Genomic DNA, 22779 nt, shown 5'->3' on the forward strand with positions numbered 1-22779 from the left:
CGATGGGAAGGAGTACATTGGGATGGATGGGAGGGAGTACAGCTTTAAAGGCAAGCGGAACAACTCATGTCCATTCACTGATTTATTGAGGCATGCTTAGCACGTATTTCAGCGAAGGGCAGCAGCAAGCTCCGCCCCTGGACATGATTGGCGGAGATCCAAGGCCACTGCCCAATGGGAACGGCGTCCGGAGCAGGGACGCAGCCGATTGGCTGAAGGCAGTGTCAGTTGTACGATGGGGGCGGGGTCTCGGGAAGAGTAGGTGATTGCAGCTTCTCACACTCATTTCTTTACTACGTTGCACAGATACACAGAGACACTGAAAAGTACATGTGGAGAAGTGGCCATGGCTGTGTCAGCTCCCGTTATCCCACCGCCCCCACTCACACCCACCTCCACCCCTATAACAGGAGGCCTGTTCCGGGCCGAGCCTGTGTACACCAGCCCCTCCGAATCTCCCAAACTCAGCAGCATTGGGAACAGCATCAACAGCGGCAACGAGTGTAAGATGGTCGAGCTCCGTGGAGTCAAAGTGGCGTCCTTTAATGTGGACGGGCAGGAGCTGATCTGCCTCCCGCAGGTTTTTGATCTCTTCCTCAAGCATCTGGTGGGCGGTTTGCACACGGTTTACACCAAGTTAAAGAGACTGGATATAACGCCCGTGGTCTGCACCGTAGAGCAGGTCAGGATCCTCAGAGGACTCGGAGCCATCCAGCCCGGCGTCAACCGCTGCAAACTCATATCCAGGAAAGACTTTGAAACTTTGTTTAATGATTGTACCAACGCAAGGTGAGCTCGACCTCCTCTTTATATTTGTCTCCCGAATTTTATTTTCTCTTTCTGCTCAATACTTTTTCTTTTGCTTTCGTTGTTTTCACCCATCTCTCCTTTCCCATTGTCACCTGTTTGGGAATTTTAATCTCAGGTCAATGGGGAGGGGGCTTCAGTGATCAGAAACATTGTGGAATTCTCACTTTAGAGACAGATCCCTTTAGGTTTGGATGCGGAACATTAAAGGCAGAAAGGAAAACTCGACAGCCCTGGCATGTAGCACCATCTACAAACTCATCTCTGTCCGTCCCCAGTCACGTTTCAGCTTCGCTCTTTCACCCGCCCTCCCCGTGAACCCTCCGTGTAGTATTGAAACTATCGGGGCCAGATCAGCCAAATGAATGCAAGAGCAGCCACCCCAAAATGAAAACATTTTCTAATTATATCTATTCATCGTTTTGCAAGGACCATATGATACCCTACCGTGGCAAATATACGAGTGCATCACTTTGATGCTCGCGTTGTGCATGTGTAAAACTAACACAAGGGGCTTGAATGTCCGCGCCAGCACCACGTTACCCGCGCGAAGTTAAACTCGGCAACTAGGCAAAGGTAGTTTATTTTTGCTACCCGACCCCCGCCCGCACCCCCCCCCCCCCACCCCAAACACCGTAACCTTTGTATTCATTTCCCAGCGACCGATGATCAGCGCCGCTTCGCCGGGGGTTGTATGTTTTCTGTTTTAGCCTGCAGGACTCGCTGTTGTCATTTCTAATCAAACAAAAAAAAACTTATTCCAAAGTGTCAAAGACATTCACAATTAGCAGATAATTCGAGACGCGGAATAGAGCAAGATACCAAATTAAACTGCAGGTTGATTTATCGGGTGCACATTTCTTTTTGTTCCATTTGAATTGATCGCGAATTAATTTTCCAGAGCGTCTTTCCAGACTGCAGATGTTGCAGTTTGTACAATAAATCAATGGGGGCACATCTAAATGAATCGCCTCGGATATGGATTCTGTGCATGTTTTGATGTCTCTGTGTTATTCTTAGCTTGTTATCCTGACAGATATATAAATGGTAAGCATGCATTGCCAGCTCGGCTTCTGCCAGACTGTAACTTTGCAATTGACCGACCTGTCAAACTCATTGAATTAAAACAAAACTTTTCGGATCAGGAATAGTAGGCGAGTAAAACAATCCTTTATAATTCCTCGGTTTGAAATTGATCTGCAGGTTTTATTGCATTCATTATTTATTGAAGAACTGCAAGCTAAACATAACGTTAAGCTATTTTGCACTTAGGGACTGCATTTAGGAAATTGGATGGAAATTGCATTACTGATGAACATCTGTGCATGTTTCCACTGTTCTATTGTTATACATGGATGTAATGGCTCAGCAGTATTTTTACCACATAATTTCTAGCCCCATGTCATTTTGCCTTTTGCAAAGTGCATTTCAGAAATATTCCGTCAGATAAGCTATATTTATCAGTCATGTTGGAAAAAAAATGATTGTCTTCAAAAATTAATTTTTCATTTGCCTCTAGCAGAGGTTTAATAGAGTACACACTTGCTGTTTGCAGAAATATTGTTTAATCACATTAATATCACAGCCCTAGGAAAGAAGATAATTGTACAAATGCATACAGAAATATGCATTGCTAACTTTTTATGATTAAATTATGTAAATGACCCATCTACCGTCCTTCGGAGCACTAATCATCTAATTAGGAGTGATGTCTTGAATAGATGTTTCTGAATCTGGATATATGCAATCAGGAATGCATAAAATTGGAACTGACATTCATAATTCCAGAAAATAGCCTGCAAGATAAACGTTAACATATATACAAATATACATGTTAATAAAAATCGAGGTTAAATGAGCTTCATTACTGTTTCTGTAAGTACTATCTGTGTGAAGAACAAATGCTGCAGAACTGGCAATTTCAGTTGTTCTAGTTTTGGGAATAAGGTAGCAGTCAGATAAAAATAAATTGTACAGGATTTTTCTTGTGATGAATACTAAATGAATTATAATTCAATATATCCATGCAAACAAAATATATTAAAACTGTTTACTTTTTAACCACAAAATGAACTAAATTAGGAAATATTTAATATTTTTAGAATCATTTAATAAGCTTTAAGAAATTTAAAATTTTGACTTAAACCAGTTGAGAAAGAGGTCCAAGTTAGGAACTCACCTGGCATCAACCAAGGTAGACAACACTGTTAACAGGATTGAATCAAAGTATATTTTGTGCACTGATTGCAATATGCTATGTTGATTTTCATTTGCCTACAGTAAATAGAATGTCAGATGTGTCATGGGGAAATAAATACAGTGAAGTTTAAAGGGAGACATGATGCCCCAAAGCATCACTCAGTGGATTGATTTATCTTGCATGGTATAATGACTGCAGATGTGGATCTGTTATTCTAGATGAGGAATGTATTTGATGAGCTGATAGCACAAGCCAAGAAGCGTGGTTTTAATTACTGATGTGGAATTTATTTGTGAAGTACAAATGATTTACTACATTACTTTGTTATTGGCAGATGACCTTGCTCTTTACACCAGAACATTACTTTTCGATTAATCCAAAAAAATGTATTTTTTATAGTTTGGTATATTTTAACCCAATTGGTCAGTATTGTCAGTAAAAGGAACCTGACTGACATATTACAATTGTAACTGATTGGGCTGCATGGTACTTTACGGTATAATTTTGGTGACGGGGTGAGAGTGGGCTGAGTGGGTGTTCTTCCTACAAAAAGGCAAGTCTGTATCAGGCTCATTTCAGGCTTAATGACTTTCAGAATTGTTCTGGGTGCTCAAATAAAATGAGAGAAATTAAGGAACATGAAGGAGAGCATGCAGAACATTTTATTGCTTTCTTTGAAGCCACAATAGAAGTAATCCATACCCCTGATGTAATTTCCAGAGCGTGGGTAGGTTTCAGAACACCTGGCTTACAGTTTCAGCACAGCTGATAAAATAAAGTTAAATTTTAGATTCATGTGGCAGCCTGAACAGAAGAAAAATAACATGAGGGTTTCTTTTGTAAACACAATAGATGGAGCAGGGAGATAAGAGTCTCCCAAGCTCTTTAATCATTCTTTGTTAGATAAGTAACTTTAAGGCATCAAAGTATCTGAAATGTGAGATTATTTTTTAGCAGTGATTTGTAATACTGAAAGTGGTTCAATGTGTTAGTTTGTAAAAAGATGACACGGGATATTGAAACTTAGATTTTATGTTTGAGTTCCATGTGACATTAGAAATCAAATTATCAACAAAATAACACCTTGTCTCTTAACACTCGTGAATTACCATAAAAACACACCTACTGTTATTTGCGTTGTTCATGATAATGGAGTATGTTTTGATATAAAAAACTAAGTAAAGTAGGGGCTCTCTATCATGGAAACATGTAGCAATGGATTGTATGAGTTGCCTATATTTTCTTTAAGCCACTGTTTCCTTGATAATTGCTGTTTATATGTCTTTATGTCTAAAACAGTGATAAGAACAAAAGGCGAGATGAATACTTATCTGACAAGAGTATAGTAATCATTGCAAAATATAATTTGAAGATGTTAAAAGATATTGCTAAAGTGATTTAATAAGGATTTTTTTTGCCTATTTACAAGCATATGTCTTAAAGTGTAGAAACATAACAGAAAAAAAAGTAATATATAAGAAGTATGCATTTTGTTAAACAATTAAATTAGTTTTAATATGTACCTTGTCACACTTGTGTTCTTAATTTTTGGGATCAAATGTTTTTTGCCAAGCACCTAATGTAACTGAATTTTAAACAACAGTCACAAACAGGTTGGATTCTTTGGGGTAACATCACCATTTAGACAACTTTTGGTCTAAGTGTCTTTCTCCTTTTTTATCCAAACATGGTGTTTTTTGTTTATTTGAATCAGAGACTGTTGGTAAACACAAAATTATCAACTCCTTTTGATTTAATGGTTACTTAATAGGAGGCTCTAATTATCTATCAATGCTAAATTAGAAGGCATATAATAATCTCACAGAAAACTCAAAAGAAAGGACTTTGCAGCTGCTCTGGGTCAGATAACGTGTATTAACACTTCTGCGAAAGTAAATGTGATTTTGAAATGCAGTAAAAACATTGAACCTTTTGAATTGCAAAGCAAGAGATTGGCATCAGATTCATCTAAATGGCTGGTTGCAAATCTGTGAATCTTAACTATAAGTCAACAGCTCCTGTCTGCATCAGGCAACTAATATAATGTGCCCTGCTTGTGAATAGGCTTGGGACAGCCTGCCTTCTGTTTAAACCCTGACACCAAAATCATACAAATTTCATCTTGTTCTGACTTGAACTGAATGCAGTCTCTATTAACTCAAAATAAAAATTGAAGGTCTAAACCCCCCTTCTCCCTGGTTACAGATTGAACAATTAATGTACCCCTCTTTTATTTATTTGGCATACATTTCAAAATCATATTGTTAATCATAACACAATGTTTATTTGCATTTTGTTCTTATTTTAATTCAGATTGTCCAGCTAAGTTCTTGAGTTTCAGTATCATTTGCCTTTGAATTCCTTGGTATCAAAGTTTTGATCATTGAACCATTATCATATAAGAAGTCAGTGATGCAGTTCTAGTATTAGCCTTACACTGACTAAAAAAAGCAATAATACAAATGCAAGTCCAGTTAAACTCCATCTGAATACAGATACGGATGACCAGGAGGAATGTGTAGCCGATCAGGATCACTATGAAGCAAACCAGGAAAAATATGAAGCAGGTCTGAATTACTGTGAAGCAGGCAGGAAGGAGTGTGTAGCAGGTCAGTACCGGTGTGAAGCAGTTTGGGATCACTGAAACAGAGTGGGATGAGTGTGAATGATCACTGTAAAATAGGTCAGGATCAGTAAGAATTAAATATTAAACTGGTATCAGAGGGAGGCCAAGAGTTGATTGGCTGGTGAGCATTGTAGTTTTGGTGTTCTTTGTTCAAATTTAATGAGTTTGTCTAAGGAGATGGGAAATTAATAATTTTAGAATGACAAGTAAAACATTTGAATTAACCTCTATTTTTAAGTGACAACAGAAGAAAAGTGAATAGCTGGTGAGTCTTTATTTTTTAAGTAGTACATTTTATCACTTAATAGGAAAAGGAATGGCAGGGAAATTCCAACTGCTGGAATGATCATCCTGCGCCATGTGGGAACACTAGGACCTTTCCAGTGTCCGGGATAACCATATATGCAGGAAGGGATTTGGCACTTAACTACAACTGACATTGCTACAGCACGTCCATGAGGCTGAGAGTTTTGAGGAAAGCATGTTCATAGCTGTGGTATGCCTACAGTTTCAAAGTATGCAGGGAGAATAGGAAAAGGCGACTACTAGGTAGTTAAGTAGAAACTGGCAGAAAGCTCGAGTCCCTTAAGTGCATCTCCTGCTCCAACCAGTGTTCAGCTCTGAATGCTGATGAAAGTAATGGATGTGCAACCGGAATCAAGTCCATGGCACGATCATTTGCTCAGTTGTGCTGGGGGGGGCATGAAGAAGACTGGAATAGCAATAATGAAAGGATATTTGATAAAGCATTCAGATAGGTATTTGTGTCCCAAAATCATGAATTCAGTAGGGTATATTGTCTCTGTAATGTCTGGATCAAGAATCAGCTGCAGAGCACCCTGAGGGGGAGGAGCCAACAGTTGTTGTCTGCATTGGTATCAATATCATAAGTAGAAGAGGGATGTGGTCTACAGTCAGCATTTAGGGAGCTAGGTAGAAAATTAGCAAGCAGGACGTCAAAAGCAGTCATCTGCAAATGACTCCCGGTACCATGTGCGTGGATATGGAAGTGGGAGGACAGAGTAGATGAATGTGTGGTTGGAGAGATGGTGCATGAGACAGGGCTTTAGACTCTTGAAAGTTTGTGATCAATTTTGGGGGAGGCAAGGCTGGGCAAGTTGCACCTAAAGAGAGATGGGAACAATTTCCTTTCAGGGCAATTTGTTGGTGCGATGGGGAAGGGTTTAAACTAACTTGGCAAAGGTTTGTGAACCAGGAGGCAATACTAGAGAGGAATACCAAGGGGAAAAGTGTGCTTGGAGAGTTGGCTAGTACTAGAATGGGAAGTAGCAAGATATTAGGTGAGATTTGCATAAAAGGGTAAGTGATAAAGTCTATATAGGGTTAAAGTGAAGGTGTGTGAATGCATAGAGTGTGGTAGGTAAGATTGGTGAGCTGCAGACAGATAGCCATGTGGAAATATGAAGTTGTGTGAATGCAGAGACCTAGCTTGAAGAAGAGTAGGATTATTAAATATTCCTGAATGCAAGGTATTCAGGAAAGATAGTAAAGGAGCAGGGATGGCAGTATTGATTAAGGAGAACATTGCATTACTAAAAAGCAAGGGTGTCCCAAAGGGGTCAAAGACAGAATCTGGCTGGAGTTAAGGAACAAAAAAGGTGCAATTACATTGCTCAGTTCAGTCTATAGCTGTATTGTGGGAAAGATGTAGAGGATCAAATTTGTAAGAAATTATAGAGAGTTCCAAGATTATAGAGCATTTATAATTGGGTCTTTAATTATCTGAATATAGAGTGGGATAGTAGCGTAAAGGAAAGAGAGGGCAAAAGTTCCTGGAGAATGTTCAGAATAACTTATTACAGCAGTATGCTTCCAGTCAAACGAGAAAGGAGACAGAGCTGAACGTGGTTCTTAGAAATGAGTTGGGCCAAGTATTCCAAGGGCAGGATTTTCTGCTACCCCTGTGGCATGTTTTGCAGTGGCGGAGGTGGTCTGCCATTGGTTGTTAGTTGAGATCTTCTGGTCTTGCCATTGTCAACAAGGCTTACAATTGCCTGCACCTCTCACTGCTGGAAATCCTACAATGAGAGTTCCCCTATAAAATCCCGCCAGTGGGAATGGCTGGAAAATTTAGGCCCAGATGTTAGTTGGGGACAATGATAATTGTATCATACGGTTTAGATTGGCTATGGAAAAGGACAAGGGAAATCCAAGTAAGACTAATTGGGGGAAGCCAACTTCAATGGGGTAAAAATGGATCCAGTCCAGATAAACTGGAATTAAAGATTAGTAGGCAAAGCTGTAACTGAACAATCAGCTGCCTTTAAAGAAAAGGCTGTTGGAGTACAGTTAAGATATATTCCCATGAAGGGGAAAGTGAGGGCAAACAACTCCAGAACTCCCTGACAGTGAATGATAGAGGTTAAAATGAAGATAGAGGTGGTGGTTAAAATGAAGCAGAACATCTTTCTGATGACAAAAGCAAGTGGATAATACAATGGAAATAAATCTGAAAAAACTCAGCAGGTCTGACAGCAGCTCTGGAGAGAGAATCAGAAACCTGGAGAATTCTGAAGAAGTCAAGCAGGACTCAAAACATGAACTCTATTTTGCTTTCCTCAGCTGCCCAACATGCTGAGCTTTTTCAGTACTTTCTGTTTTTATTTCAGATTTCCAGCTTCTGCACTTTTTTTTTGTGCAGCTGTGAATTTGAAAATAGAAGGTTCAGAGAGGAATTTAAAAAGCAAATTAGTGAAGCAAAGATACAGTACAAGAAAGATTGACAGCTGACATAAAAGGAAATCCAAAAGTCTTCCATAGCCAGATAAATAGTAAAAGGCTGGTAAGAAAGATGTAGATGACTGGGGGCGAAAAAGGGGATTTATGCATGCATGTAGTGGGTATGGCTGATGGAGTAAATTAATACATTGCATCGGTCTTTACCAAGGAAGAAGATGTTGCCACCGTCATGTTGCAAGAAGGGTGAGACAGTGGCGTATTGGAATTGTTGCTGAACTATTAATCCAGAGACCCGCGGTAATGCCCTGGGGATCTGGGTTTGAATCCCACCACAGCAGATGGTAGAATTTGAATTTGATTTAAAAAAATCTAGAATTAAAATCCTGATGATGACTATGAAATCACTGCCAATTGTCTTAAAAGTCCATCTGGTTCACTAATGTCCTTTAGAGAAGGAAAACTATCATCCTTACTTGGTCTGGTTGATATGTGACTCTAGATCCACAGCAATGGTTGACTCTTAAATGCCATCAGGAGCGGGCAATAAATGCTAGTCCAACCAGTGACACCTACATCCCATGAATAAATTAAAAAAAGAAGTAATTCAGACATTTGAAATGTTTAAAATTGAAAGGGTGAGGTATTGAATAGACTGACAGTAACTATGATTGATAAGGCAGCAGGACTGGATGAGATGTACCCAAATATATTCAGGGAAGTAAGAGTGGAAATTGCAGAAACACTGGCCATTCAATTTTTTCTTAGGTTCAAGGGCCATGCCAAAGGACAGGAGATGTTACACCCTTGCTCCAAAAAAGGGATATAGATAAATCCAACAAGCCAATTAATTTAATATCAGTGATGGGGAAGCTTTTAGGAATGATTGTTTGGAGGAAAATTAATTGTCACCAGCAAATGCAGATTAATTAAGGTAATTCAGCACAGGTTTGTGAAGGAAAAATTATTAGCTTGCTTGAGTTTTTGATTAGTTAATGGAGAGGGTAGATAAAGGTAATGCTGTTGCAGTAGTGTATATGGATTTCCAAAAGGCATTTGATAAGGTGCCACGCGATAGACTTGCGAACAAAGTTATAGCTCATGGAATAAAAGAGACAGAAGCAAAATGGCTACAAAATTCGCTGAGTGACAGGAAACAAAGAGTAATGCTGAAGTTTTTTTTTAAAGTTTTTTTTTTGGACTGGAGTAGGGTTTAATAATGGAGTTCCCAAGGGATGAGTGTTAGACCCTCTGATATATGATAATAATTCAGACTAATTCAGATTTGGTGTACAGAACACTATTTCAAAATTTGCAGATGATACAGAATTTGGAAGTATTGAAGACCATGAGAAGGACAGTGTAAAACCTGAAAAGGACATAAATAAGTTGCTGGAATGGACAAACAATGACAGATGAAATTTAATGCAGAGAAGGGTGAAATGATTAATTTTGATTGCTTTTCACATTCATCCAATGTAAAATTTTAAAAGAAAAATGGGACAAAGGGATCTCAGAATATATATGCGCATAAATCATTTAAGGTGGCAGGAGAGATTGAAAGAGCAGTTAATGTATGAAGCATCCTGGACTTTATCAATACGGGCACAGATTACAAATGCAACAGTTATATCAAACTTATATAAAACAGTGGTTTGGACTCCATTGGTTTATTGTATCCAATTTGAGACACAGACTTCAAGAAAGGTGTGAAGGCATTAGAGAGAGTGAAAGCGTTAAAGAAAGTACAAAAAAAACTGCGAGAATAATTCCAGATAGGAGGAACTTCAGTTATGTAGAAAAATGTAAAAGTTGGGACCATTCTCCTTTGCGAAGGCTGAGAGGAGATTTGATAGAGGTATTTAAAGTCTTGAGGGATCTGGACAGAGTAGATAAGGAGAAACTGAACGTTCTAGATCTAGGGGTTGCAGATTGAGGTAATTAGCAAAAGAAGTAATGGCAACATGAGGAAAAGCTATTTTACCCATTGGCTGGTTAGGATCTGGAATGCATCGCCTGAGAGTGTATAGTGGAGGCAGGATCAATTTAGATTTTCAAATAGGGATTGGATTACTACGTGAAAAGTAAAAGTTTGCAGGGCTATTGGGAAAAGGCAGGGAGTGGCACTGGGTGAATTACTCCTTAAGAGGACTAGCAGAGATACAGTGGACCAAACAGCCTCTTTCTGCACTGGAACCATTGTATGATATATGAAACTATTTGCCAAATCTGCTCTCCCTGCAAGATTGCAAATATTCTAATATATATCTCATCTTAAAACACAACTATGTTACATGTAGCGGTGGGGAAGTAAAAATTAGTTTTATTTAAACCCCTGGACACAGGAAACAATTCAGACACTGAATTTAAATTGCTCATGCAAAGTAACAGTTCACTAGAGTGTATTAAGATCCAATTAATTAAACTGAACATATAATTGCACAGAAAGAGATTGTGTCATTGAGACAGTTCCAAAACAGTGTTGCTCCAGAAATAATGAGGAGTTGCATGTTGCCACGATGTTGGATGGTCTCATGATCTCTCCATATTCATAAGATTCCAATTGTGTGTTACTTGACAATTTATTTTTCCATAGGACTATTTCAAACATGTGCCAAATTGGAGCAGACAATGACAGAGAAGTAGCTTTGAGACAATTTATTAAACTCGTAATGTTACTAGCAGTGAGTAGTTCAGTTAGTTTTTAATCAAAAATAGTAATTTTAGCATGCTTTACAGAATGGCATTACATCACCTTTCCACCTTATTAAATGAAAATGAACATTTTGAAACCTAGATCTGTCAGATTTTCTGGGTGTATTTTGTAAACACGTGTCACTGCAACAATACAACATAAGGTCGGACAGAAGTTGTACGTGTCTTGGAGTATGCCAGGAGAGTGGAAGAAGAGTTCATTTCATTAGGGCCTTCATTTCTTTGATTGATGTAACACCAATAATCAATATGTTAAAGACGTCACTAAAAATTAACAAGCACGCTGTGTAATTGTTCATCTTACAGTATTTTCCACAGCAGCAAAGCAATAGATTTGTGATCAAACTCAGATTACACTCCTTGTGAGGAGTCATTATAGTATTATGACCCATCTGATTATCTTTGCTTGTTTCTGAATGGTATTTGTATATATTCTGATACAAGGTGCTTCAGGAACTCAAGTCTTAATTCTTATTCCGCCATTCAAACTCATTTGTGAACCTTACTGAACTCTGCAGACAATGCAAAACACAGATCTCTTGTACACTATTCTGCATTTTGAAACACATTTACAATCTAACAAACATTGGTTCACTTGAATATTCATAACTATCTTTTAGGATCACCAACAGACACAAGCCAGTGGTGTTTAGAATTCAGGAACCTAACAACAATTTTGTTAATAGAACTTTTGGAAACTGCGATAATTTAAATCAGTGCTATTGATCTGTCCAAACGCATCACTAATTTACAGTGTCAAAAGGCATATCTACTCCTTGAATCAGCTCCTGCGTATTTTAAGACATCACGTTCAGCCTTGGTAAAGGCCAGCCTGTGCTGTTTTCATGCACAAAGTATTGCCTGTGAAGAAAATTTATGACTCAAATGTTGATTTTTCAGCCTGCATGTAAGGCCAGAGAATGAGGCAATAAATATGTCATTCTGATCAGGCAGATCACTTTTGAGTGTCGGTTATTTTAGAAATATATGCAGGGTTAAACAGTAGCAGGAATGAAGCCAGATCCTTTGCAGATATGATACTCATTGGCCACAAAAGTACCATCCATATCAGGCGATGACTAATCAGTATAACTGTTCCATTTTGTGTTTGACATCAACAGAAGCTGCTGTACGTAAAATTGTTCCAGATATGTTCTCAGCCATTTAACTCTTTGCACAGTTCAACCACATCATCAATATAAATGTGGGAGCACAATATAGTCGATGCATGATTCTGCTATATTTTGGAAAAGGCTTTTAAAAAATTTTCTTTTCCACCCTGAAAATTTCAAAGGACGCTCTGACAGTCTAAATTAGTAGCCACTGTTAGCAGCCTTTCCATTCACTCTAATGACCATTTCACTGACTCAAAGTCCAGACAGCCATGCAACCCAGACCGACATCATATTCAAATACGACAAAAGAGTCTATGACTCCGCTAATCTCTTTGGTTGTTTGCTAATGATATTCCTGGCTGTGCTAGGTGGGAAAAACAAGACTGCTTTAGGATAAGCAGACAATTTTGCTATAGGATAATCGGGCAATTTTAGAGAAGAATTTTTTTCAGTAAAATAATACTTTATTATAAGAAGAGGTTTTATCGTGACATGTAAATTTTAACATGGCCTCTTGAAGAAATTGAACCAATAGATGTCCGTGCTAAATTAGAATAATGTTTATTTGATTCTGTTTAGCGAGTACACAGATAAAAAGCAGCCTTTAAAACTTTCTCAAGCAATAAGCTTCTGAATGGACGTGTTTGTAAAGATTCTAGTCAAACGTAATTTTCTGAAGTTTCGGACTCCAGGCAGACAGGCTTTATCAGGTTTCATCATTTTGATTGCTTTTTTTGGATTACATTTTCATTTTTTTCTCGCCAGTGGATGCGCTATTAAGAATTAAGATTATAATACATATAACACGCAGAGTTTATAAACTAGGAATATGTAAACAAGGACAGTGACGCAACAGTTAAGAACTAATAGTAAATTGTTAACAGAATTATAAAAATGATCTTACTTGTACTTTTAACATGAAAGATTTCGCTTCACTTTTCTCAACAAAACCCATCCAAATTAAAGTTTTTTTAAAATTTCCATGGAAGATGACAAGCTAACACTACAGAATGTCACAATAGGTGTTAGCTAATTTCTATTTTTGCTCACTGAAATCAGATTCAGTGACATCATAATGTTTGCACAGATAATTAACATTAGGTTAAGGTGTATGGTCAGTTACAACATAAAATCAAACCTCTGATTCAAATGTTAGGTTAAAAAGTTACCTTTTATGTCAACTCCTCTCATTATTTGTAAATGCCCTGTGTTAAAAAAAATTCCCGTGGGTCTCATAAGACTATAATAGCTTCATGAAAAAAGCCCACAGGATTTTACTGCATAAATTGCACATCTATAATATCTACAAGGAAGCTGCATATTATTTGATAGCTTTTCAACATGAAACTACTGTCCGAGCAACCGTCTGTCTGAGAACATTGGAAGAGAATGGTTAATTTGGACATTTGTTTTTGGTTGAACACAGTGGTATTTATATAAATTCTTTTGACATACACTTTGTTTCTGTCCAAATGGAGGGAAGGACTTACTGGAAAGAAGTCAGTCAGCTCTTGATTTCTCTTCCCACTTCTTTCTGTTGCTTGGCAAACAAAAAGTTCAAATGTTGGCAGTTTTGTCTTTAGTGTTAGAAAACTACAGGGGGAGTTGAAATGCTGGTGACTTCAGCAAAGAGCTCTAGTATGGGACAATTGGACAAAAAAGAATCCTCCACAATTTTTTTCTGTGAGGGTCAGCATGTCACCAGCTGTTAGGTGCAGAGAAATGTCTGAAATTGTACATGTAGGACTTTTCTCCCCATTGTGTGTTTGTTCAGAAAATTTGAAACCAGCCAACCGAGTATTTTGTGATGGACCTGCTAAAAGTCAGCCCAATTATGGGGAAATCTCTGGTTGGCTGAGTTTGAATTTGTGAAATTGACTTAATAAGAATGTCAGTTTGAAAGGAGATACGGCAGCTTTAACTGCAGCCTCATCTTTACAAATTACATTGGTTAATTAAATTATTTCAATTACTTGAAGCCAGGTTTATTAGACGATGAGCCCAGAGAGTTTCACTAACACTGAGATAAAAGGAAATTTGTCTGTTGATGCCATTGTTTAGTTGAAGCTCTTTGGTGCTGACAGATGTCCTATAGCACCATCAGGGCAGGGAGGCCCCAGTTAAAGTAATGGATAGCAGTCTCATGTAAAGATTGGTCCATTACAAGGATGGATTTTCAGCAGGCTATAAATCAGTGCCTGACTCATTTTCTTTCCCAGCACAGAGATGAGCTGCTGTTTTTCTTGTTATAATTGAACGTCAGCCATGAGCAAAGGGCAGAAAAGGGAATTTTATGTTGACATTCATTATTTTTTCACCAAGTAAAAGACAGGAGGTTTTTTGTTAGGCAAATATTCATATCATATCTAGAACCTACATTAGCACATGAATGTGATGCCTTTTTCACCCCGTTCCAATAATGATTCAAATTGCTCAGGGGTTCCAACTCACTGTTTACTTATTACTGAATATATCATGCTTTTACCAAAGCATTTTTGGAGTTGCAAGATTACAATGGTCTTAAATTTACAAGAGAATGACAGTCACTGCTGTGTAAAGAGAGGTTAAATGCACAATTTACATATTCATTTCATGATTCATTTGTTTGATGATTTATATGTATTTAGAGTGCGTTTTGCCAATTGTGTTGCCACATAAGTTTAATCATTCTATGGCAGATCTGCTGGGCTTGGCTGAAGAAAAAAATCAGAAATCCCTCTGATTGTATATTATTATAAATGATGATTATTTACATATTTTGGGGTTCCTGCATTACTTTCCTCTTCTGATACTGCTGCCTGCTATCCAGCATCCCATTAGCCAAGAAGGGGCTGGATGACCTGGACTGCAAAACTTTTCAGACTATCAGTTCTGCCACTTGACTAACAAACAGGAGGCACATTCAAGACAAAACAACATACACTGATCGTTTCCTCACTGCACCCCTTCACCAAGACAGAATGCGTCACTAGCAGCCTGAACAAGAACTAGCAAAGCATGGCGGATAATGAGCCTTGAAACTTTGGTCCTGCAACCTTCTAGCTAGGAATCCAACACACTTTGCTGGCTGAACAGCTCTAAATTGAACGTTTCAGAGCAAATCCTATTTTCACATAACTTGCTTATACGAGTTATCCACCTATAGATTTCCATCAGACACTAAGTCAGTGTTACTTTGTGCAGAATTTTGTTCCTTTCTCCCATATTTTCACTCGCAAGATTTCTAGCATCCAAAATACAGAAACTAAAAATTTACGTTATGTTCCGATGGGTGATGATCTTTGTCAATCTGGTGCTATAAATGTGCAGGTATTTTGCTATTGTGTGCTATGGAATGATAGACTGTGACTTTTGCTTCTGATTTCTTGCTTGTTGAATTCCTGATCTTATCAAGCAGATATTGGTTGAAGATTAGATGCTTTCCCCACTTAGAATGACCAATTAAAGGGTAAGACAATCTGTGAGATTCTTACACACAGCACATCAACCAACCTACAAACAGCAATGTCAGAGTGAGTCACCTACTTATCGTCTCTTCCTCATGAATGATGTGTGAAATGGGAAGATGTAAGGGCCAAGGAACTATAAACACAAAAACAGAGGTGATGGAGGGTGGCTGGGACCCTTGGAACCATGACCTAGTGCCTTCAGGACAGAAGAAAAAGGAGTGAAATTGTTATTTGCAATTCTTCATGCTAAGGCTAAACTCCACCTAGAATTTATTACTCAGGTTCTTGACATAAAAGCAGCAGGTTGCCCAGGAGAAAGATATGTTTATGTTTGAAGATAGTTTATTTTTGTTGGTTCGTGCAGTTGGAGCATTTGTGAAATGTAATGCTTTCTCATTCTACTCTAGGTTTTCTGCCTTTAATGCGTAAACCTTAACAATAAGCATACTATTGTGCTTCCACTTAATAGGCAACCTTTTAAGCCATGATCAGTGATAATCCTGAAGTACTTGTGCTATCAAGAAGTTGTGACCTATTGTTTTCTGAAACAAATGTAACTTACTGCACATTTTCAGATCAATAATTTACTTAGGCTTTCTTTGTTTGGCACTTTTCTGTGGCAGTCTCTGGAAAGTGTCTTTCTTTATTTTCTGATGTACCAACACAAAATAATTGGTGGAAGATATCCATTTATTTCACTCAAAATATTCCACTTGACCGATTGTGGTCTTGGGTTCAGATGGCATCAGTTGAGTAAGTGGCATGGGATTGGGTCGACAGTACAGACAGTGCATGCGGAATAAGTTAGCGGGCCAACGCCAAGTTACATTTCAAAGTTTCAAATATATGATTGTCAAAGAGGAAAGAAAGCTCAATGGTATAATTTTCATAATGGAAAACAAAAAGAAAATGGCGAAAGTAATAAAATTAAACAAGCAAGGTGGAAAATAGAGTCAAGCAAATCCTGAAATCAGTATTTTCAAATCTCAGAGGGGCGAAGAACTATCATGTGAATGAATAACAATTCTATAATCAAATCTAAATTTACTGTCTTATCTTTTTGCTCTTTTACTCTTTTGCCTGTCATTCATTTGCTCCCTTCATTCTTTCATGTCCTTTACTCCTTCCTGTTTGTATTGGATTCTGTACCTTGTAATCTTTGTTCCAAGTGACCCAGGAACTCCAGTATTCTGCCGCCTTATTAATTTTTAATATATTAAGTGTTTTACTGTTGGGAGCAGGTGTCAGGAAAATATTCTAATTGTCAGCTTTAGGCAAAAAAATATCGAATCCGGGTGTCAGCTCGCCGAAAATAGACTGCAAAGAAATCAGCAAATTCTTGCTTATGTTAAATGTTCCTGACATTTGTTCCGCTGAAATTATATGCAGTTTATCTGCTAAGCTGAACATTTTATCAGCATGACAATTGAATTGTGCAGTGTATATGCGGCAGAAAAATGGTAATTGAGTATTTTATCAGAGGCTTCCATGAAATGGACTTTGTAGTCATAAATGAAGATTAAGGCTGTTGTTCACAGAGACGTACAAATTGGAGTGATTTATTATCTGTGACATCAATATGTCATTGCTTGGATACAAAATGAAAAACACTGAATTGCAGCTAAGCAGCGGAAGGTAAATACAGGTTTTAATTATTTGCTCCAAACCATTAAAACTGAGATGAAATTGTCATTAAGATCGCACAGCTGTTACACTAGGCTCATTTGTGTGGATTAAAAAAAGACAGTAATAAAGGATCATGTCAGAACAGAGGAACAATGAATGCATGATTCATTGTAAATAATCATTAACACAGGAATCCTGAAAGGACTTTTTGACTTACACAGTTCGCCTGGCACTAATCTGTATATCCTATTGAATTCTTTTGAACAACCTAATTGAAAGTAGATTTTTAAAACAGTCATTAGACTTTTAGACTCTTGCCCCAGAATTCAAGACAATTCAATTAAGACACTGTGCTGAGCCTTCATTGTTGAAAAGCAATCTCAATATAAGAATGTGTTAAGCAGCAAAATGTCTTTAAGAGCATGGTGCCCATTAATTGACTTTGCTTTTCCACTGTTGCACTTAAAATGTAATTAATTGTTTTACATTACTGATTGTGGTGCTTTATTTTCGTATCAATGCTAAATTTCACTTACTTTGGTCAGATTGCAACAACATTAATGAATTTCCCAGTGCTGACTTTACTCTTTAAGTATCATTATTCCACGCATAAGTATTCATTTTCTAGGCATTAGGAATGTTGCCAGTAGTGACAAATTGAACTGTGAATTATATGATAATGCTTGCACTGTTTAGAAGCTTTGTTTTACAGCCTGTTAACAGAAAGATAACATTGTTGGTCTGTGAATGGTTTTGAAGATTATTAACACTTTCAGAACCAAATCACATTTTTGTGAACTCTTCAGTGTGTTTTTTTTATTAATATGTATTATTATCACTCACACACACGCATCACTATATTTTTCCTCAAAATAGCAAGCTGCAGAATCATACCATACTCTGCAAGGAGCTATTTCATATTTTGTTTCTACTTATACCTAAGTTTCAAACATCACATTTCAAAGAAAATGTCAGAGCGATATAAAACAATGATAGAAAGGCAGTCATTTGATGCTGAGGTCAACTGCAGGTTAATTTCTGTTGTCGAGGGAGCATTACAGCATATAACATGTTACAAATATTCTGCTGCTAAGATGGAGCTTTGGGTTCTTTTAAGATTGCTCAGTCTGTTAGCTGTTTGTGGAGGGCTAGTGACTCTTGGACTCCCAGTCCGCTTTCTATTTTTTTAAGTACAATAAGTTAAAGTGATCAGAAATTATTTGTTGTTCTGATTTAGTTTTGATTTACTACTTTTTTTGACTAACACAAATTTCAAATGCTAAAGATAAGATTTTAAATAAATGCATTACATCAAAAGAATCATTATTCAACAATAACACGACTAGTTTTGTGGACGGAATTGCATTTGTTGCCTTTCACTAACTTAAAAAGTTTTTGTTTCAGTAAAAGTCAGGTTAGATTTCAGCTAAAATGCAGGATCTGCTTCCAATTAATTAGCAACCTGCCCAACCCCTGCCTCACCTCAAGATCCTGCTCCCTGTGAAACCATAACCACTTCTAAAGTGCTCATACTCAAAGGGCCTGCCTTTCATGCACCCAGATCGGGGGGTCCATACTAATGTTTTCAGGTCCCTTCATTGGAATGCTTCCACTACGCATTGATAGCCTGGTTACCGAACTACAAGAGGGCTCAGGTTCAAGGTGAGAGGTGGTAAATTTAGGGGAAACGTGCAGGGAAAATCCTTCATACAGAGAATGGTGGATGCCTCGAATGCACTGCCAGTGGAGGCAGTGGAAGCTGGCACGTTAGCAACATTCAAGGTGTATCTTGATGGACACGTGAATTGGAGGTGAACAGAGGGATGGAAACCACACATCTGCACAGGCTTGGGGGACCGAAGGGCCTGTTCCTGTGCTGTAGTGCTCATTGTATGTGGTGTGGGGGCTCGCTCCCTCTTCCAAAATCATGAGGAGATGGGACTGTGTTGGAAACCTGGCATCCCGATTTGGGATGTGGAATTACAGCTTCATCCATCTCTTGACCCACCTCCTTATCCAAACAAAAATTCAGCCCTTCATTTTCAGTGATGGGTATTATTGATTATATGTGCATGGCAGTGTTTGTTTATGTTCGAGTTCCAGACAATCTAATTCTTCTTATCCTCAGTAAAGAGGAATTCATTTTCAATGCTTGACAATATTTCAGTTTATCTATCTTTGAAAAATGATCCAAATATAAACTGGATGAACATGACAAGGCTTTCAATGTAACATTTAATTAAAAGTTATTAACTTAATTTTTACCAAATTAGAAGCAGCGAACTGAGAGCCACACGCTGAGCTGGATTTAATCAGCCCATCGTGGTGGGAAATATGGTCCACTTAATCCTTGAAGAGGCCCCGTGTCAGTGTCCCTGGAGCAGAAAAACCTCCTTGGACTAAGTGGGAGAGTGGAAGGGGCATAAGCAGGACTGCCAGCAGTGAGATGTCAATTAGGCTCATTAATGAATCAGTTGACTCCCTTTATCCATAAGCCCATTGCAGTTTAGTGGCGGCTCAGGAATTAATTTGGCTTTCCTGGACCCTTCGAAGGCGTCTAGCAAAATCTGTTAGGTTTGTTGCTGCCTTCCAGGGAGGCCCCTCATAGTCAGGCACTCTGTGTCCAATCATGGGACCCGGCATTGGGATAGGGGTGGCTGCTAAAAGCCGCTTCCCCGTCTAAGACCTCCATTCCCTTCTCACTCACCTTTGGTCTGGAGTCCCGCAATGACCCTGGGCCTTTGGTGTGTGTGTGTGGTGCTGCCAGCAACTACTACTCCTACTAGTGCAGGAGAAAATTATGATCTGTGCTCTCTGAATGGCTGGCAACTCTCAGTGGGTTGGACTTCCATCACTGTGGACCTCAGTCTAACTTAGGACTCATTGGAGGCCATTTAATTGGATTCCATTGGTTCTGCCCTATGTGGGACTTACATGGATTCCCCAACTGGTGGGTGAGACTCCCATTGGCCCTGTCAGAATTACGGCCATTGTGTTTACATTTACCATTTAATAATTTGATGTTGAGTGGAAAATCGTGCAGTTTTCTAGGTAAACCTTTTGCTAATGTTCTTTAATTTCTACTAAAAATAGTTGGAAAGCTTACTTCAGGTAAGAGGTTAATAACCAATAATAATAGCTAGTGTCAGCTGTGCCTCTGTTCGTAGCAGTTTTGCCTCTGAGGCAGAAGGCTGTGCATTTGTGTCCCACTCCAGAACATGAACACAAACAATTAAGGCTCACACTCTAGTGCAGCCCAGAGGGAGTGCTACACTGTTGGAGCTGTTTTTAAACAGTGGCCCTGTTTGCTCTCTGAAACCGATGAAAAGATCTGCTGGTGCTGTTTTGAAGAAGAGGTAGTAGAATTGGCCCCACTGTGCTGGCCAATATTTATCACTCAATCAACATCTCAAAATGATTCTATCTGACTGTTAGGTCGTGATCACATTGTTGTTTGTGGGAGTTTGCTGTGACCAAAGTAGCTCCCTGATTTTCTACATTACAACAAAGACTATGCTTTAAACACACTTTATTGGTTGTAAGGTGCTTTGGAATGACCTGTGGTCATGGAAGGTACTACATTGATGCAAGAATTGCTTTTCTTATTAGGGACAGAATTTCGTGCTCAAAACACAGATTAAAGCGTCCAAAAAATAATGAAAAAAGATTCAACCACTAACCCTGTAACTTCATTACGTGGACAGCCTGCAATGCATCATTTTTGATTTGATTTAATACTGTCACATCCATTAGTATACAGTGAAAAGTATTGTTTCTTGTGCTCTGTACAGACAAAGTATGCCGTATGTGGAGAAGGAAAGGAGAAAGTGCAGAATGTAGTGTCATAGCAGACACCTGACACACAATCCATTGGGTTACTTTTAAGACTGGCTGCATGAAAAAGATACCTGAAACCCAATTGCTCTCAACCCCACCTTATTTCTTTGCGCAGGAAAAGTTACGGAGAGTTACAGGGTGCTACAGTTACAAAATAGTATATACTGTACTCATCGTGAGAAACTGTTTGGGGTTATGCAAGTAATAGAAAGAAAACAATGCATTTACAAGTATGTTCTGAAGATGTCATATGGGCTCAAAACATAAGTTCCTCTCTTCACAGATGATGCCAGATCTGCTGAGCCTTTCCAGCATTTTCTGTTTTTATTTCATTTCCACGTGTTGCCCATCATCATACTTAAAATTCTTTATTACGCTTCGTTTTTTGAAGAAGCAAGGATTGTAGTCATGATAATGCTGAGATTTTTGATGAGTGTGGAGCGGGGTGAGGGCTAAAGGGTTATCGAGAGTCAGCACAAATGTGGAGTTGAGGTTAAAATCAGATCAGCCGTGATCTTATTGAATGGCAGAACAAACTCAAGGAACCGAGAGGCCTACACCCGTTCCTTGTACGTATGGATGTAGGTCTTGATTTAAAATGTGCAGAATCCTCCAAGAATTGAATCTTTCTTAATTGATGTAAGAGCCAAGGGTCTAAGTGTTCGCTGTCTTTGCTGACAAGCCCACCATCATCCTGCAATGGATGGATAAGTGAAGTCTGAAGAATGTGAAGAGTAAAACCCTGGCAAAAATGCTGCTAACTCCTCAACAGTCACAACTTTAAAAAGAAAGTCAATCCTCTGGCCTACAATCCTGATCTAACCAAGCATTTCTTTAACTGCAGTTAGATTTGGTGACTTTAAGAGGATATAAGGAAAGATTCTCAAATTTTAAATATCCAAACTTAAGTCAAAATGGTTCTTAATTAAAACTGTTTCACAGAGTGAAGCACTGGATGTTAGCAATCTAACTTTGAGTGAATTGGTCAATAGTGCCAGTACAATGATTCTACAATCATAGAATTCCTGCAGTCCAGAAGGAGGCCATTTGGCCCATTGAGTCAGCACCGACCATAATCCCACCCTATTCCTGTAACCCCACATTTTTACCCTGCTAACCCTCTTTATACGAGGGTCAATTTAGCGTGGCCAATCAACCTAAACTGCACATCTTTGGATTGTGGGAGGAAAGCAGAGCAATTGAAGGAAATCCACGCAGACTTAGAGAGAACATGCAAACTCCACACAAATAGTGACCCGAGGCCGGAATGTAACCTGGGTCTCTAATGCTGTGAGGCAGCAGTGCCAACCATTGAACTACTGTGCCATTCAAAATGGTAGGAAAATGATTGGAGTATGAAAGCTGATTTCATGTAAATTGGGTTGCCATTAATGAATAAGTACATTGAGAGTAAATGGAAGTCTTTCCACATCCGGCTGTATTTTACCAGCCCTCTGGAGACAGGCTGGGAGGAAAGAAGGATTGGTAAAGTGGCAGTGCAAGGTAATGGACATCTTCCAGTAAAGATGGGATATTCCCAGAAGCCGGAATGCCAGTGGCTCAGCTGTTCATCAGCTGGAAACCACTTGGAATTTTAATTCAATTAATTGGCCAGTTAATGCTCATTTGGTCATGTCACCAGCACACTAAGATTTTACTAGCATTGGCACAGACCTTTGTTGCATAGAGAGTGTGAAGACTTCAGCC

The 22779-nt window shown here is 38.6% G+C and overlaps 1 protein-coding gene across 4 annotated transcripts in view; it reads left to right on the plus strand.

Annotated features, from left to right (window-relative positions):
- Nucleotides 1-325: 325 nt before the first annotated feature.
- Nucleotides 326-22779, plus strand: part of dacha (dachshund a) — a 375878-nt gene continuing 353424 nt past the window's right edge. For all 4 annotated transcript variants that reach the window (XM_080187709.1, XM_080187712.1, XM_080187710.1 and 1 more), the window contains exon 1: nt 326-789. In XM_080187709.1, the coding sequence (XP_080043835.1) occupies nt 347-789 (443 nt within the window). In that variant the 5' untranslated portion in view covers nt 326-346. The remainder of the gene's footprint in view (nt 790-22779) is intronic.

The sequence above is a fragment of the Carcharhinus amblyrhynchos genome, chromosome 4, assembly GCF_965287045.1.
Source record: "Carcharhinus amblyrhynchos chromosome 4, sCarAmb.v2.hapA, whole genome shotgun sequence".
Classification (NCBI taxonomy): domain Eukaryota; kingdom Metazoa; phylum Chordata; class Chondrichthyes; order Carcharhiniformes; family Carcharhinidae; genus Carcharhinus; species Carcharhinus amblyrhynchos.